Genomic DNA, 14,630 nt, shown 5'->3' on the forward strand with positions numbered 1-14,630 from the left:
CTTCTGTTTGCCAGCAGTCAGCATTAGGTTCTGAGCAAGCAGATAGATCAAAATAATATGATTAATAGGGGGTTGTTGACTGAGGGGCTTCAATGTTATCTTGTGTCATTAGCGTGAACTTTAAGTAGAGGCCCCCAGATTGCTTTCTAGGTTATTAAACAATCTGTCTCCATCTGCTTTGTTCTCTACACAGCTCTTTCCCAGCAGAATTGAATGAGATTTTCTCAACCTGGCAAGAAGAATGTGCCCAGAGGGATAAACCAGACATTGGCAAGAGACTCATCTGTGCCTCGCTCTTTCTGCGTTTCCTGTGCCCTGCCATCATGAACCCTAGCCTGTTCAACCTGATGCAAGAATATCCGGTGGACAGCACTTCGAGAAAATTAACTCTGACGGCCAAAGTTATCCAGAACCTCGCTAACTTCACCCAGTGAGTGTAAAGTGAGGCAGATGGATTGCCGGTTCTCATTCTCCCCTTCTTCCTTGAAGATCTTCTCGTGTTCGGTTGATAGCCATGTTTAACGCCACTTGCCTGCTGTTGTTTTCCAGGTTTGGCGATAAGGAGGAGTACATGCTGTTCATGAATGACTTTCTGCAGCAAAATCAGGAAACAATGACGGCGTATTTGCAGAATGTGTCCAACCCAGACAGTGAAGTTCACATGTCCTGCTTTGACGGCTATGTGGATCTCCCTTTAAGACTCTCCATCTTGCATGGCCTGCTTTGTGCCATCATAGCTCCCAAGGACCAGGTCAGTTTTCCAACTGCACAATACAACGTTAGGGCTTCTTAACCTTTATGGATCCAAATAGTATCTTTAGACAAAGATTGCAAATGTTTCAAAATCAATATGTGGACCTGCAGCATACAAGTGACCAGTGTACAATGTTGGACTTCTAATAATATTTTCCCACTCCATGTTTATCTTGGAATAAATCAATATTCTCCCACATCTCATAAATATAATCACATAAATCTGACTAGTTTGGGTCATGTGGGCATCTTCTAAAGTGGGCTACTCTTCTGCCTTGAATTGATGTTGTACCAAACGCTGCCTGGATGGGCTGATGTTCCCCATGACTGTCTAATGGAAAAAGTGGTTTCAGAAATGAGATGGTTTGATCTATCATTCAAAAAATTTCTTGTCTCTTAACTACTGAGCGTGTTTATTAACCATATAAACAATATAGTTATAATGTACTGTAGAAAGCACTTCATAGCTTATAATTACACTAATTAATCTTTTTCTTCCTCTTCATCCTTTCCCACTTCTACGAGTATGTAGGGTTGATGTGCTTGATCAGACTTCAACAAACAGTAATTACAGAAATTAATCAATTATTATTCTAATTATTATTGTTATAGTTGCTGTAGTGACTGCCGGTGGTCAGTTGCAAACCCACAACATCAGGCTCAGAAGTGATCTCCTTACAGCTCGAGCTAATGGTGTAATTCCATTTCTCAGTTGTGCACTGACCATCTTTGAATGCCGCGAGCGGAGAACATCCTGGTGATGTCAGCTGATCTCTCTCTGTGTCAGCCGCCACTACACTCCACTGGTCCACAGTGCAAATCCCACCTTCATCGCCAAGTGCTTCACCCCATGAAGCATCTCAGCTCAAAGATTTGTACTGTGGGGTACAACTGCCAGGTGGTCAGTCATAAAACCTGCAACATCTGGGTCAGAAGTGATCTCCTTGCAGTGTCAGCTAAAGAAGTCATTCTCATAGCCACACAGAGACCATCTCTGAACGCTGCCAGTGGAGTGCCTTTTGGTAACGTCAGCTGATCTGTCCCTGTATCAGCCACCACATTTTCTGCGCAGCATTGCCACTACGCTCCATGGCACATCCTCGTCGCCAAGTGAATTACTGTGGACTCGCACCTCAATTCAAAGACTTGTATTGTGGTGATCTGTAGTGAAGGAGTAACTCCATTAGTCAACCATTTTTGAACACTGCGAGTTGAGCAATTCTTGGTAACGTCACCTAGTCTCTGTCTTTGTCAGCCCCCATCTCTTCTGGTGGATGTTACCACTACAGCTGCAAGGACCAACTCCCTGCTCAATGCCACAACAAGCAGGACTGAAGATTCTGACACGTTTGACACGCAACTTGTTTCTCAAATTTTAAAGAACTTTGTTACATAACTTAAACAAAGTAACAAATATAATTAACCTATTTAACCTAACCTTAGAGGTATTTCCAATGTACATTAAAAATTATGTTCACCTGACAAACACAGGAAGCAAAAATTTAACGGTCAGATGTTGTTGCTCCATGTAGCCCCGCCCCTCTTTACAGCATTAAAGCTTGCTGCAGAACAGACTAATGGAGCACAGATCAAGCAATCACAAATGAATCAAAACACTTTAGTCTTCTGGGTGGCACAGTGTTGGCACTGCTGCCTCGCAGTATAGAGAACGGGATCCATGTCCCTGGTCCTCTCTGTAGCCTAAAGACATGCAGGTTAGGTGGATTGATGACACGAAATTGGCCCGTGTGTATGTGGATGTGTCCTATGCTAGCTGGATTAGGCTCCAGTACCCCCCACAACCCTGGACTGGATTAAGCGGGTCAGAAAATGATTGACTTTAGTCTTCTTGTCACTCTTAATAAAAACTCTACATTCATGTAATTACACATATCTCTCTATTTAGTCAAGTCAAGTTGGGGAGCATGCACTGGTACAGCACCCAGCTGCACCCACCACACGTCGAAACAACTCGGGATCCCAGTTTGCAACCACCCAGGCAGACACGCAGTCCAGTCCCACCCTTCAGAAATGACCTTCTATCTGCTGGAGCCAGGTGTTACTTGGGTGACCCCTTGGCCTGGTCCTGCCACTCGGGTCCCCAACAAGGAGGATCTTACGAGCTGGATCATCTTCGGCCGTAGTGCCATAACTGAGGCTCCCTCACAATGCCGGTAATGTGCCTCATTCGGGACTCCATTGAGCAACACAAAGTCAAACCAGCGGTACCTAAGGATTCTCCAAAGAGACACAGTACTGAAGGAGTCCAGTCTTCGTCTCAGGTCACTAGATAGCGTCCATGTCTCACAACCATACAGCAAGACAGGAAGCACCAGGACTCTAAAGACTTGGACCTTCGTCCTTTTGCATAGGAGTGCCGCACACCCCTTTCCAGTGACCTCATGACCCCCCCATGTTCCCCCAATCCGTCTACTGACTTCATATTAAGACTCACCAGAGACATGAATGTCACTGCTGAGGTAAGTAAACCTCTCGACGAGGTCAACACTCTCTCTGCAGACAGACACACTGCTGATGGCCGTGCCCAACAGGCCATTAAAGCCTGGCTCTTTGGTTTTGATCAGGACACTCGCAAGTCCAGACACTCAGACCCCTCACTCAGTCTCTCGAGACCCCCGATCAGAGCCTCCATTGACCCTGCGAAGATCACAGCATCATCAGCAAGATCAGTGAATCTTTCTTCACCAACAGATGCCCTTCAGCCACTGGACCCTACGACCTTGCCCAACACCCAGTCCATACAAGCATTGAACAGAGTAGGAGCAGAACACACCCCTGACGAACCCCAGAATCAACTGGGAAAAACACAGAGGTCCTGCCTCGACTCTGCACAGCACTCACAGTACCAGTGGACAGGCCAGCCATGATATCCAGCAACCTCGAGGGGATCCCGCAAACCCTCAGGATGTTCCACAGGGCAGCTCGATCAACTGAGTCAAACACTTTACGAAAATCGACAAAGGCTGCAAAGAAACTCTGCCGATATTTTAGCTACCTGTCATGTTTAATAAATACAGTAACACATGACACATACTCCAAGTAGACAAGCCTGAAAAGCACAGTGAAAGACACTTTATTGTTGCTGTTTTTTATATTATTATTATTTTCTCTACTGACCCTGCCTTTTTCACTGCAGGCGACGATAAACAACCTCAAATCCCTGCCCATCATTCTCAATCAGATCTCCGATGAGATGGGGAGTGACTGCTGCCGAATCAACATCAGCAAGTAAGAGCCCCCCAGCTTCTTCTGTCTTTCAGTATGATCACAATGCTGGTTTGAAGGTTTGAATTCAGAATGGTTGTCTCCCTCTGTTAGCAAGGGAGTCCTTCCTCATAAATTTAAGAACTGGCTGCAGTAGAGTAACAACCATATGTGCTGATCAACCTTCTCCACACTGCTTGGTCCTGCACCTCCTTCACCAGTCAGGCCCTTTTCCTCCAGATCTTCTTGTACTTCATCCATCCACCTCTACTTTGGCTTCCACTTGCTTTCTCTTCCCCTGTACTTCCATGTCCATCACTCTTTTGCCCCAAATCTTCATTGTCTCTCCTCCTCACATGTCCAGACCATCACTGTTCGTTTCTGTAACCCCCCCACATCCTCCTCTGTGTTCTCATTTCTACCACATCTAACTTTTTCTCCTGCACTCCCATCACTGTCCATGTCTCTCCTCCATACATCACCGTTGGTCTTAAAACCCTCTTCGCCTTAATTCTTCAATCACAGACTACTCCTGATTCCTTCTTCCAGTTGTTCCATCCACACTGCTGTGTTTTTTCCTCTGCATCTTATTCACCATCTTGGGTTACCACTGGTCCTAGATATTTAAACTTCTGCACTCTTGTCAATAGCTCCTTCTTCAGGCCAATTCTCCATCTCTGTTACCTCAAAACTCTCCTGCTCACATCCCTAGTTCTCACCTCTACTCTGGTGTTCATTTTCCTTCTCTCTCCGCTATGCCTCCTCCCCTCTTCATTATCCATTGCTTCCCTGTTTCCTGTCCCTTCTTTGCTCCCATCTGTCTCTCTGTGTCTGTCTCTCTCCGACTTGCTTCCTCTCATATTACGTCTTCCCTTCTCTCATCTCACTGTGCACCTGCATAATGCTGATTCCCACTTCTCTCTGTCAACTTTGCTTCTCTTGTTCCTCGGCTCCTATAAATCCTTTTCTCTCCCTTTCTTACTCCTTTTACTTCTGCCTTCTTGGTTCTTTCATCGTCTCACTCCTGCCTCCCTCCATGCCTGTCACGTATTCCATTTTCTCATCGCTTTTGTTTCCTTTTTTCCAACCTTATTCAGTTTCATCAAAGAGGAAACCAAGCCAGTGTACGTGCCTCCGAAGAGCCTGGACAAGTTCTCACCACTCCACAACTCTGTAAGAAGCTCTCATTTGTTTTCGCATTGCTTAATAAATCTATTTAGATAGATGGATACTGTGACCAGTAGAGGATGCCACATAGCCCCAAACCCCAGACACAATCACACCCAACACAGTCACGGGTTCAAATAGAGTAAGCACAACACCTTAAAGGACAGGCAAGCACAGCCAAAGCACTACAATCGCAGATAATTTATAGTTTTCTCTCTCCTCCCACTCCTCCGATGAGCTTCAGCCTCTGCCTCCCAAAACTGACCCCTCGGGCTTGCAAGGCATCTTCTTTTATCTTGGATCTGGAAGTACTTCTGCTGCAAGAGCATGGCCTGATGGATGCACTTCCAGGTCAAATGGAAGTCCCTTGAATTACGGGTAGCATTCCTCTGCAGCTCCCCCTGCCAGCACCCAAGGACCCCAATACAGTTGTCCCACGGGACTGAAATTTGTACGCTGCCCTGTGGGTAACCATGCAAGTAACATAGGCCAGGGAGGCTGCCATCTATGGAGCCAGAGGAGCTTATAGTCCAGACATGTTGTATTCCTCTATCCATCCATTATACTGGGCTGTCAAATGGGTAAGGAACCTTGAACCAGTCCATGCTTGGTGTCCATGACAATAGATAGATAGATAGATAGATAGATAGATAGATAGATAGATAGATAGGAAAGGCAGTTTAAGATAGATAGATAGATAGATAGATAGAGGATGGCACGGTGGCGCAGTGGGTAGCGCTGCTGCCTCGCAGTTGGGAGACCTGGGGACCTGGGTTCGCTTCCCAGGTCCTCCCTGCGTGGAGTTTGCATGTTCTCCCCGTGTCTGCGTGGGTTTCCTCCGGGCGCTCCGGTTTCCTCCCACAGTCCAAAGACATGCAGGTTAGGTGGATTGGCGATTCTAAATTGGCCTTAGTGTGTGCTTGGTGTGTGGGTGTGTTTGTGTGTGTCCTGCGGTGGGTTGGCACCCTGCCTGGGATTGGTTCCTGCCTTGTGCCCTGTGTTGGCTGGGATTGGCTCCAGCAGACCCCCGTGACCCTGTGTTCGGATTCAGTGGGTTGGAAAATGGATAGATAGATAGATAGGAAAGGTAGTTTTAGATAGATAGATAGATGTGAAAGGCACTATATAATAGATAGATGTGAAAGGCGCTATATAATAGATAGATAAATAGATAGATAGATGTGAAAGGCACTATATAATAGATAGATGTGAAAGGCGCTATATAATAGATAGATAAATAGATAGATGTAAAAGGCACTATATAATAGATAGATAGATGTGAAAGGTGCTATATAATAGATAGATAGATAGATAGATAGATAGATAGATAGATAGATAGATAGATAGATAGATAGATAGATAGATAGATAAGAAAGGCAGTTTTAGATAGATAGATAGGAAAGGTAGTTTTAGATAGATAGATAGATAGATAGATAGATAGATAGATGTGAAAGGTGCTATATAATAGATAGATAGATAGGAAAGGCAGTTTTAGATAGATAGATAGATGTGAAAGGCGCTATATAATAGATAGATAGATAGATAGGAAAGACAGTTTAAGATAGATAGATAGGAAAGGCAGTTTTAGATAGATAGATAGATAGATAGATAGATAGATAGATAGATAGATAGATAGACAGGAAAAGAAAAATTCAAACAATTTTAGGCAGTTAGTACATCAGATATTGATTTATTCATAGTTGAATCATCATTTCTCTTAATAATAATAATAATAATGACTCTTGTAAGATGCTAGGGGTCGCTGTTGCCTCTTTCAACCCAACAGACAGGCACACTGAACACAGGGTAAAATCACCAAGAAGGCTTGTAATTATTCTTCCTGATTGTATAGTGCCCAAAAGCACCTCCACCATCATAAACAGGCAAGCAACAAATATAATAATAATAATTACAATAAACAACACAAATCTCTCCTCCACTCCTTCCAGCAAGCTCTGTCCTACCTCCTCCCAACTCCGGCTCCCTTGCTGGGTCTTCAGTAGTCCTTTATATAGTCCTTGACACACAAGTGCTTCTGTCCCTGTGATCTGCCAGCACTTCTGGGTCAGATAGAGGACTTGAGGTTTTACTTCAGCCCTGAAGTACTTTGGGGCTTCCAACCCCGTGACTTGGGAGTACTTCTGGGCTATATGGGAAATACAAATCCCCAGATCTTCCTGCAGCATCTCCTGGGGGCACCCACGGTACCCAGCAAGGCTGTGATGCCGAATTACAGATTCCATGATGCCCTGCGGAAATCCGGGGCACCGCTATGCTGCAGGGAACTCACCATCAGGCGTCCTGGGGGAGGCAGTGTCCCACAGTAGCTGCCATCCCCCATCCTTCTCTTCTTTGGGCATCCCGGCCGGGTTGAGCAGCCGGCTGTCCGCCACACCCTTAAATAATGACAACAGATGAATGAGCTCTGCAAGTTCACAATGCTTGGTCTCTGGTTTCTGGTTCCTGGCTGGGTGGCTTTTTTCACGTTTTCCCTTCTCCACTTGCCTTTACTCAGAGAGTTCATTTTCTTCAGTGCTGTCAAAACATGCAGTCTGTTGATGGCTGACCCAATGTGTAGGTGTTTGGGTGGTCCCATGTTGGTTTAGTGGTTCACCCATTAGACTCCAACTGCTAGAGATCATATCCAGAAAAAAATGGATTTGTAAATATTGGATGTGTGAGTAACCAAATGTGCACTCCAGCAGTGCTTTTAATAACAGTTGACGACTGTGTAGAGGGTTGTGAACGGGTCCCCAGTTGCTACTACAAAGTTAATGGAGACAAGGCAACTGAATAAACGCTCCACTTTTTGTATAATGATGTCGAATGTAACAACCACATTCATTTTCATTTTGGTTTATGATCAAAAGTATAAAGGAGAGCACTCCCATCTGCAAATTTTGGAACAATAGATGGAGCACACTGGAGAAAGTCTGCACTTTGGTGTACTCTTCAGGCACATTTTAGTCAAACCCGTGAAGTAAGGCTGACACGTTTTCTGTTACTCCTGATCTGCAGTGTCATCCAACCTGATGTGCTCCATGTCTGTGTAGGATGAATCCGTTACTAAGGAGGTCTAGTGGAGTAACTAACATGTTCATTTCCTCACAACAGCATAGCAATCTCATGGATGACAAAAACGCACGATGGCGCAAGGAGCGAAAGTCTGTGAAGAGGACCCAGAGCGTGCCCGCCCGTACCAAGAAACACACCAACATTATGAACCGACAGAGCAGCAACCAGGAGCTGACCCCTGAACAGCACCAGCTTGACATCTCATACCCTGATGGACGGATGAGCCGAAATGTGAGTTATGGGCCAGCAAACACCTGCGTATAGCAGACATGTGCTAAAGTACATGAGAATATGTGCACACAATTTCAAACAAAAATACAAATATGTACAAATATAGATGCATGCAAGACCACTACAATGACAAAGAAATGCATGACACCTGCTCACACTTGCGTCTATATATGTACACCTATACACACATTTAAGTAAATTCATGAATATGTATACATAAATATGTGCAGACATGTAAAAATGTGCATATGAACAATACCTGCGCGCACGCACACACACATACAGTCATATGAAAAAGTTTGGGAACCCCTCTTAATTCTTTGGATTTTTGTTTCTCATTGGCTGATCTTTCAAAGTAGCAACTTCCTTTTAATATCTGACATGCCTTATGGACACAGTAGTATTTCAGCAGTGACATTAAGTTTATTGGATTAACAGAAAATATGCAATATGCGTCATAACAAAATTAGACAGGTACATAAATGTGGGCACCGCAACAGAGATATGACATCAATACTTAGTTGAGCCTCCTTTTGGCCTCTAGATGCTGTCCTCCTATAGCCTTTGGTGAGTATCTGGATTCTGGATGGAGGTATTGTTGTACATTCTTCCATACAAAATCTCTCCAGTTCAGTTCAATTTGATGGACAGCCTGCTTCAAATCATCCCATAGATTTCCGATGATATTCAAGTCAGGGGACTGTGACGGCCATTCCAGAACATTGTACTTCTCCCTCTGCATGAATGCCTTTGTAGATTTCCAACTGTGTTTTGGGTCATTGTCTTGTTGGAATATCCAACCCCTGCGTAACTTCAACTTTGTGACTGATGCTTGAACATTATCCTGAAGAATGTGTTGATATTGGGTTGAATTTATCCGACCCTCAACTTTAACAAGGGCCGCAGTCTCTGAACTAGCCACACAGCCCCACAGCATGATGGAACCTCCACCAAATGTGACAGGAGGTAGCAGGTGTTTATCTTGGAATGCGGTGTTCTTCTTCTACCATACAAAGCGCTTTTTGTTCTGACCAAATAACTCAATTTCTGTCTCATCAGTCCAAAGCACTTTGTTCCAAAATGAATCTGGCTTGTCTAAATGAGCATTGGCATACAACAAGCGACTCTGTTTGTGGTGCGAGTGCAGAAAGGGCTTCTTTCTCATCACCCTGCCATACAGATGTTCTTTGTGCAAATTGCGCTGAATTGTAGAACAATGTACAGATACACCATCTGCAGCAAGATGTTCTTGCAGGTCTTTGGAGGTGATCTGTGGGTTGTCTGTCACCATTCTCACAATCCTGTTCATATGCCATTCCTGTATTTTTCTTGGCCTGCCAGACCTGCTGGGTTTAACAGCAACTGTGCCTGTGGCCTTCCATTTCCTGATTCCATTCCTTACAGTTGAAACTGACAGTTTAAACTTCTGAGATGGCTTTTTGTAGCCTTCCCCTAAACCAGGAGACTCAACAATCTTTGTTTTCAGATCTTTGGAGAGTTGCTTTGAGGATCCCATGCTGTCACTCTTCAGAGGAGAGTCAAAGGGAAGGAAGCACAACTTGTAATTGACCACCTTAAATACCTTTATATCTCATGATGGACACACCTGTCTATGAAGTTCAAGGCTTAATGAACTCTTTCAACTAATTTGGTGTTGCAGGTAATCAGCATTGAGCAGTGACAGGCATTCAAATCAGCACAATGACAAGGGGACCCACATTTTTGCACAGCTGGTTTTTCACATTTGATTTAATTTCATACAACTAGATACTGCGTCACTGAAAATCTTTGTTCAGAAAACACCTCAGTGCTCAGATGTGCCTAGGAAATGAAAGTCATACCACTGTTATCTTTATTGTTGAAAGGAGAGTCAGTTATTATGCAGGCTGAGAGGGGTTCCCAAACTTTTTCATATGAGTGTATGTACACCTATAAAAACATACATGTACACTGTGGAAAATGACCCGGACACAGACAGGCGGACACGTTGAAGTCACCCAACACACATTTATTAAACAAACCCCAAAGTCCTGGCCAACAAACAATGCCTCACTTTCTTCAGGCTGCCTCCACACCTCTCCACCAAGACCTCGTCTCTCGTCCTCCCGACTCCAGCCCCCGAATTTATACACACCTGGATGTGCTCCAGGTGTCTTCCAATGAGCTTCCGCCGGCACTCCCCAGTGTGGCGGAAGTACAGGCTCGGCACCAGGAAGCACTCCGGGTGTCCCTGATCCTCTTCCTCCCAGCACTTCCGGGTGTGGCAGAAGTGCTGAGGTCCAGGGCTCCCAAGGCATTGGGGCACCCCCTAGTGGTGACCATGGACCCCTACAGGGTTGAGCTTCAAAGCTCTGTACCCGTGGTCCCCATAGGCACCAGGGCGGTCGCCCCCACATGGTCTGGGAGAGGCATAAGGCCTCCTCCGGTCCTCCAGGGCGTCCCGGCCAGGTCACCCCCCCAGCCACCTGTGACAACACATAAATGCAAGTGCACTTCTCAAGAACCGTGTACATCAGACGAGTCCTACCAGCTATTAGGAACAAACACACGCGTGTGCGAAAAAGGAAGTGCACTCCATGTACATTTTTTTCTTTTTGAACATATGTGGACCCCGTGACCCTGTAGTTAGGATATAGCATTTGGATAATAATAATTCTTTGCATTTATATAGCTCTTTTCTCACTACTCAAAGCGCTCAGCAATTGCAGGTTAAGGGTCTTGCTCAAGGGCCCAACAGAGCAGAGTCCCTATTGGCATTTACGGAATTCGAACCGGCAACCTTCCGATTGCCAGTGCAGATCCCTAGACCTCAAAGCCACCACTCCGGATAATGGACGGATGGAACATATGTGGACATGTCAAGATTTGATCTTCACTTAAACAGCATCTTAAGGTAAAGGAGATGTAACTGAAATGAAAAAGAAGAGATTGACCTACCAAGAATTTATTCCATGAAAAATGAACCGATGCCCCATTTCCGTTTGCGCCCCCACCTGTTTGGCTCTAACAGCTGGTGTTGCCTCCTCATGTCAGCACTTCTTCTAACAGTCTAGTAGTCTCTGAGTAGTTTCACCCAACTCCGTCATATAGATTTTTTTTCAGCTGTGTGATGTTTGAATGGGTGGTCTTGTATGCACAGCCCAACTTAAGATCCAAGCTTTGATTTTGGCCATCCCAAAACCTTCCATTGATTACTTTTCAGCCATTCCATGGTGGATTGACTGGTGTGTTTAGGTTCATTGTCATGTTGCAAAGTCCACTTTTTGGTTGAGTTCCAATCATCTGACAGGTGGTCTCACATTATCCTCAAGTACCCTCTGGTACAATGAAGAATTCCTAGTGAGTTCTATGATGGTGAGCTGCCCAGCCCCTGATGCAGCAAAGCAACTCCAAAGCACCCTGCTTTACACATGGTGTACATATTTTCTGGTCAAATGCACTGTTTGGTTTTCACCAAACATGTCTTCTGGTACTGTATTGGCCAAATAACTCTATCTTTGCCTGATCCTTTCCAGAGTTCCTGGTCTTGGGCAAACACTAGTTTTGACCTAATATTTTTTTGGACAGCAAACGTTCCCTCGTGGAACACCTCCCATGTAGATCTAATTTGTGCAGCCTGTTTCTCTAATGGTAGACTCCAGCACTTTGATATCAACAATGGAAAGAGCTTCCTGGTGGTCCCGAAATGAAAAGTGTAGGGTTCTCGGGGACTTCTTTCAGCATATTGGGTTGGGTAGGCCTGGCCTGGACAAGCTGACAGTTGCTTGAAATCTTCTCTGTTTGTAGACAATCTTTCAGATAGTGGAATGGTTGATTTCCCATTGTACGAAGATTGTTGGAAATCCCTTCTTGGACTCGCAGACAACTAGAACCTTCTTTCTGAGGGCCCCAGAGAGCTCTTTTTTGACTTGGCATGGTGATAACATACACTTCAACAACAAAGAGCAACCAAACTAAATGTCAGGTTTAAATAAGAGGACACAGCTTCAGACAAGGTCCTCTAAAATGAAGTTCTAAACATCTGCACAGATCCTAATTTGAGATGTTTGAGGTAGTGAGAAATGGAGGGATGGGCTTACTTTTTCCACATGATGTTTGTTTTATTATATCACCTTCATCTATTGATACAGAGTAATGGGGATTGTGGAAGAGAGGTGAAAAAGAAGTGCAGGCAGGGTGGAGTGGGTGGAGAAGAGTGTCAGGAGTGATTTGTGACAGACGGGTATCAGCAAGAGTGAAAGGGAAGGTCTACAGGACAGTAGTGAGACTAGCTATGTTATATGGGTTGGAGACGGTGGCACTGACCAGAAAGCAGGAGACAGAGCTGGAGGTAGCAGAGTTAAAGATGCCAAGATTTGCATTGGGTGTGATGAGGATGGACAGGATTTTAAATGAGTGACATTAGAGGGTCAGATGAAGTTGGACGGTTGGGAGACAAAGTCAGAGAGGCGAGATTGCGTTGGTTTGGACATGTGCAGAGGAGAGATGAGGGGTATATTGGGAGAAGGGTGCTAAGGATAGAGCTGCCAGAGAAGAGGAAGGCCTAAGAGAAGGTTTATGGATGTGGTGAGAGAGGACATGCAGGTGATGGGTGTGACAGAACAAGATGACGAGGACAGAAAGATACGGAAGAAGATGATCCAGTGTGGCAACCCCTAACGGGAGCAGCCGAATGAAGATCTATTGATACTGTTTACATGGAGATCAAATATTGATATCAACAAAAATATTTCCTCACATGCCAATTGTCCAATGTTGATGTACTCACAAGCAGTCAGACATGTCCTCGTTGGCACAAAAACTCACTTTCTCACATTCACTTGCTGTTGGTTTCAGGCCTCTTGAGGAGCCAGTCTTTGACTCATTGATGTATCCTGGTGATTTGAGTTAAAAAAGTGAATTGCTTACAGCATCAGAGGACCGCCCTCTTGGAGGTAACTAAGTCATCACTGCCACAAGTCCATCCTTAATGGCTGGCTATCTGCCAGAGGTCTCCAGGCTCCATTTCCATTTGGTAGATATGTTAGTAATACTTCTGGGTAGTCGGGGAACTGACCAGCACTGCCCCTGGGTGATGTTCAGGGATTCAGATATCACCGCGTTTGGAAAGGATGTCTAATCTGGAGGGGCTAACAGTGGGACCGATTGTCGTTTCATCAGGTTAACTAAATAAAAAATGGGAAGAAGGAGGAGGATTCAAATTAACATCTACCTGTACTTGAGACCTCACTCTGTTTGCTTTTTGTTTCTAAAGGTTCAGGCAAGCACCAAGGGAACATCCAACCAAGTACCCTGGGTCCACCCCAACCAGTTAGCCGAATCCAACATGGTGCAGAAGATCAATGAGGGACAAGATCCACTGCAGAGGGTAAGAGAGAGCAAAAAATGGATGAAACTAGAAGAGCGGGCATCTGTGTGGTCAGAGCTCCTCTCAACTTGTTAGGATGCAGTAGTTTGTGTAATGCCAAGGTGAAACTGGAAATAATTTATGGTTCATCTTTAGAGAATGACAAACTCTGGGAACATCTGGGAGTGTGTTTCCCCCTGAGGTCCAGCTGAAGTCTGTTAAAACACCAGCGTTCAAAGTTTGTATCAAAACACTTCCATATCTTTGGATTCCAGCACTTGTGGAACACGAAGTCTGTTGGTTTCTGAGACTTTCAGTTCTAGTCTTCTTTTATGACTTCCATTCATAATAGTTTCCATGAGAGACAGTTTGTCTCCTTGTCAGACACTGTGGGAGTTTCACCACATCTGTTTCTTTCAGTTACAGTAAATCCTTGTTATACGCAAATTCTATTATATAAAAGTGTAACCCATTTCATGACATTCAAGGATAAGGTCTTTGCTGTGGGCCACAGGACGTGGCTGAGATGGACATCAGGGGGTTGTGTTCTCAGCAAATTCAGAGAGACCAATCACACATGGGCGACATGAGTCTGTGATGCCCTTAGATGTCCAAGACTGCACATGTGCTACACTGAATGGGTCAACATGTGCCAGCCATTGAACCTCAATTATGATGGGCAACAAGTGTGCGTCATAAGCTTGCACTAATGAAGTCCCTGCCCCTTGGCACACATCGCTCCTCACAGCTACGGATTGGATGGTTTAGCGAGGTCCTCTGCTGATCAGACCCTCGCGCCCTCTGATGGAGTGGATCATTTCTGAGCCCGAGG

General features: G+C 44.9%; 1 protein-coding gene across 2 annotated transcripts in view; it reads left to right on the forward strand.

Annotated features, from left to right (window-relative positions):
* Window positions 1–14,630, forward strand: part of rasal3 (RAS protein activator like 3) — an 82,796-nt gene that overhangs the window by 63,413 nt on the left and 4,753 nt on the right. For both annotated transcript variants that reach the window (XM_028822957.2, XM_028822958.2), the window contains 6 exons: window positions 194–430; window positions 550–751; window positions 3,911–4,002; window positions 5,076–5,151; window positions 8,260–8,451; window positions 13,706–13,819. In XM_028822957.2, the coding sequence (XP_028678790.1) occupies window positions 194–430; window positions 550–751; window positions 3,911–4,002; window positions 5,076–5,151; window positions 8,260–8,451; window positions 13,706–13,819 (913 nt within the window). The remainder of the gene's footprint in view (window positions 1–193; window positions 431–549; window positions 752–3,910; window positions 4,003–5,075; window positions 5,152–8,259; window positions 8,452–13,705; window positions 13,820–14,630) is intronic.

Source organism: Erpetoichthys calabaricus, chromosome 17 (assembly GCF_900747795.2).
Source record: "Erpetoichthys calabaricus chromosome 17, fErpCal1.3, whole genome shotgun sequence".
NCBI lineage: Eukaryota > Metazoa > Chordata > Cladistia > Polypteriformes > Polypteridae > Erpetoichthys > Erpetoichthys calabaricus.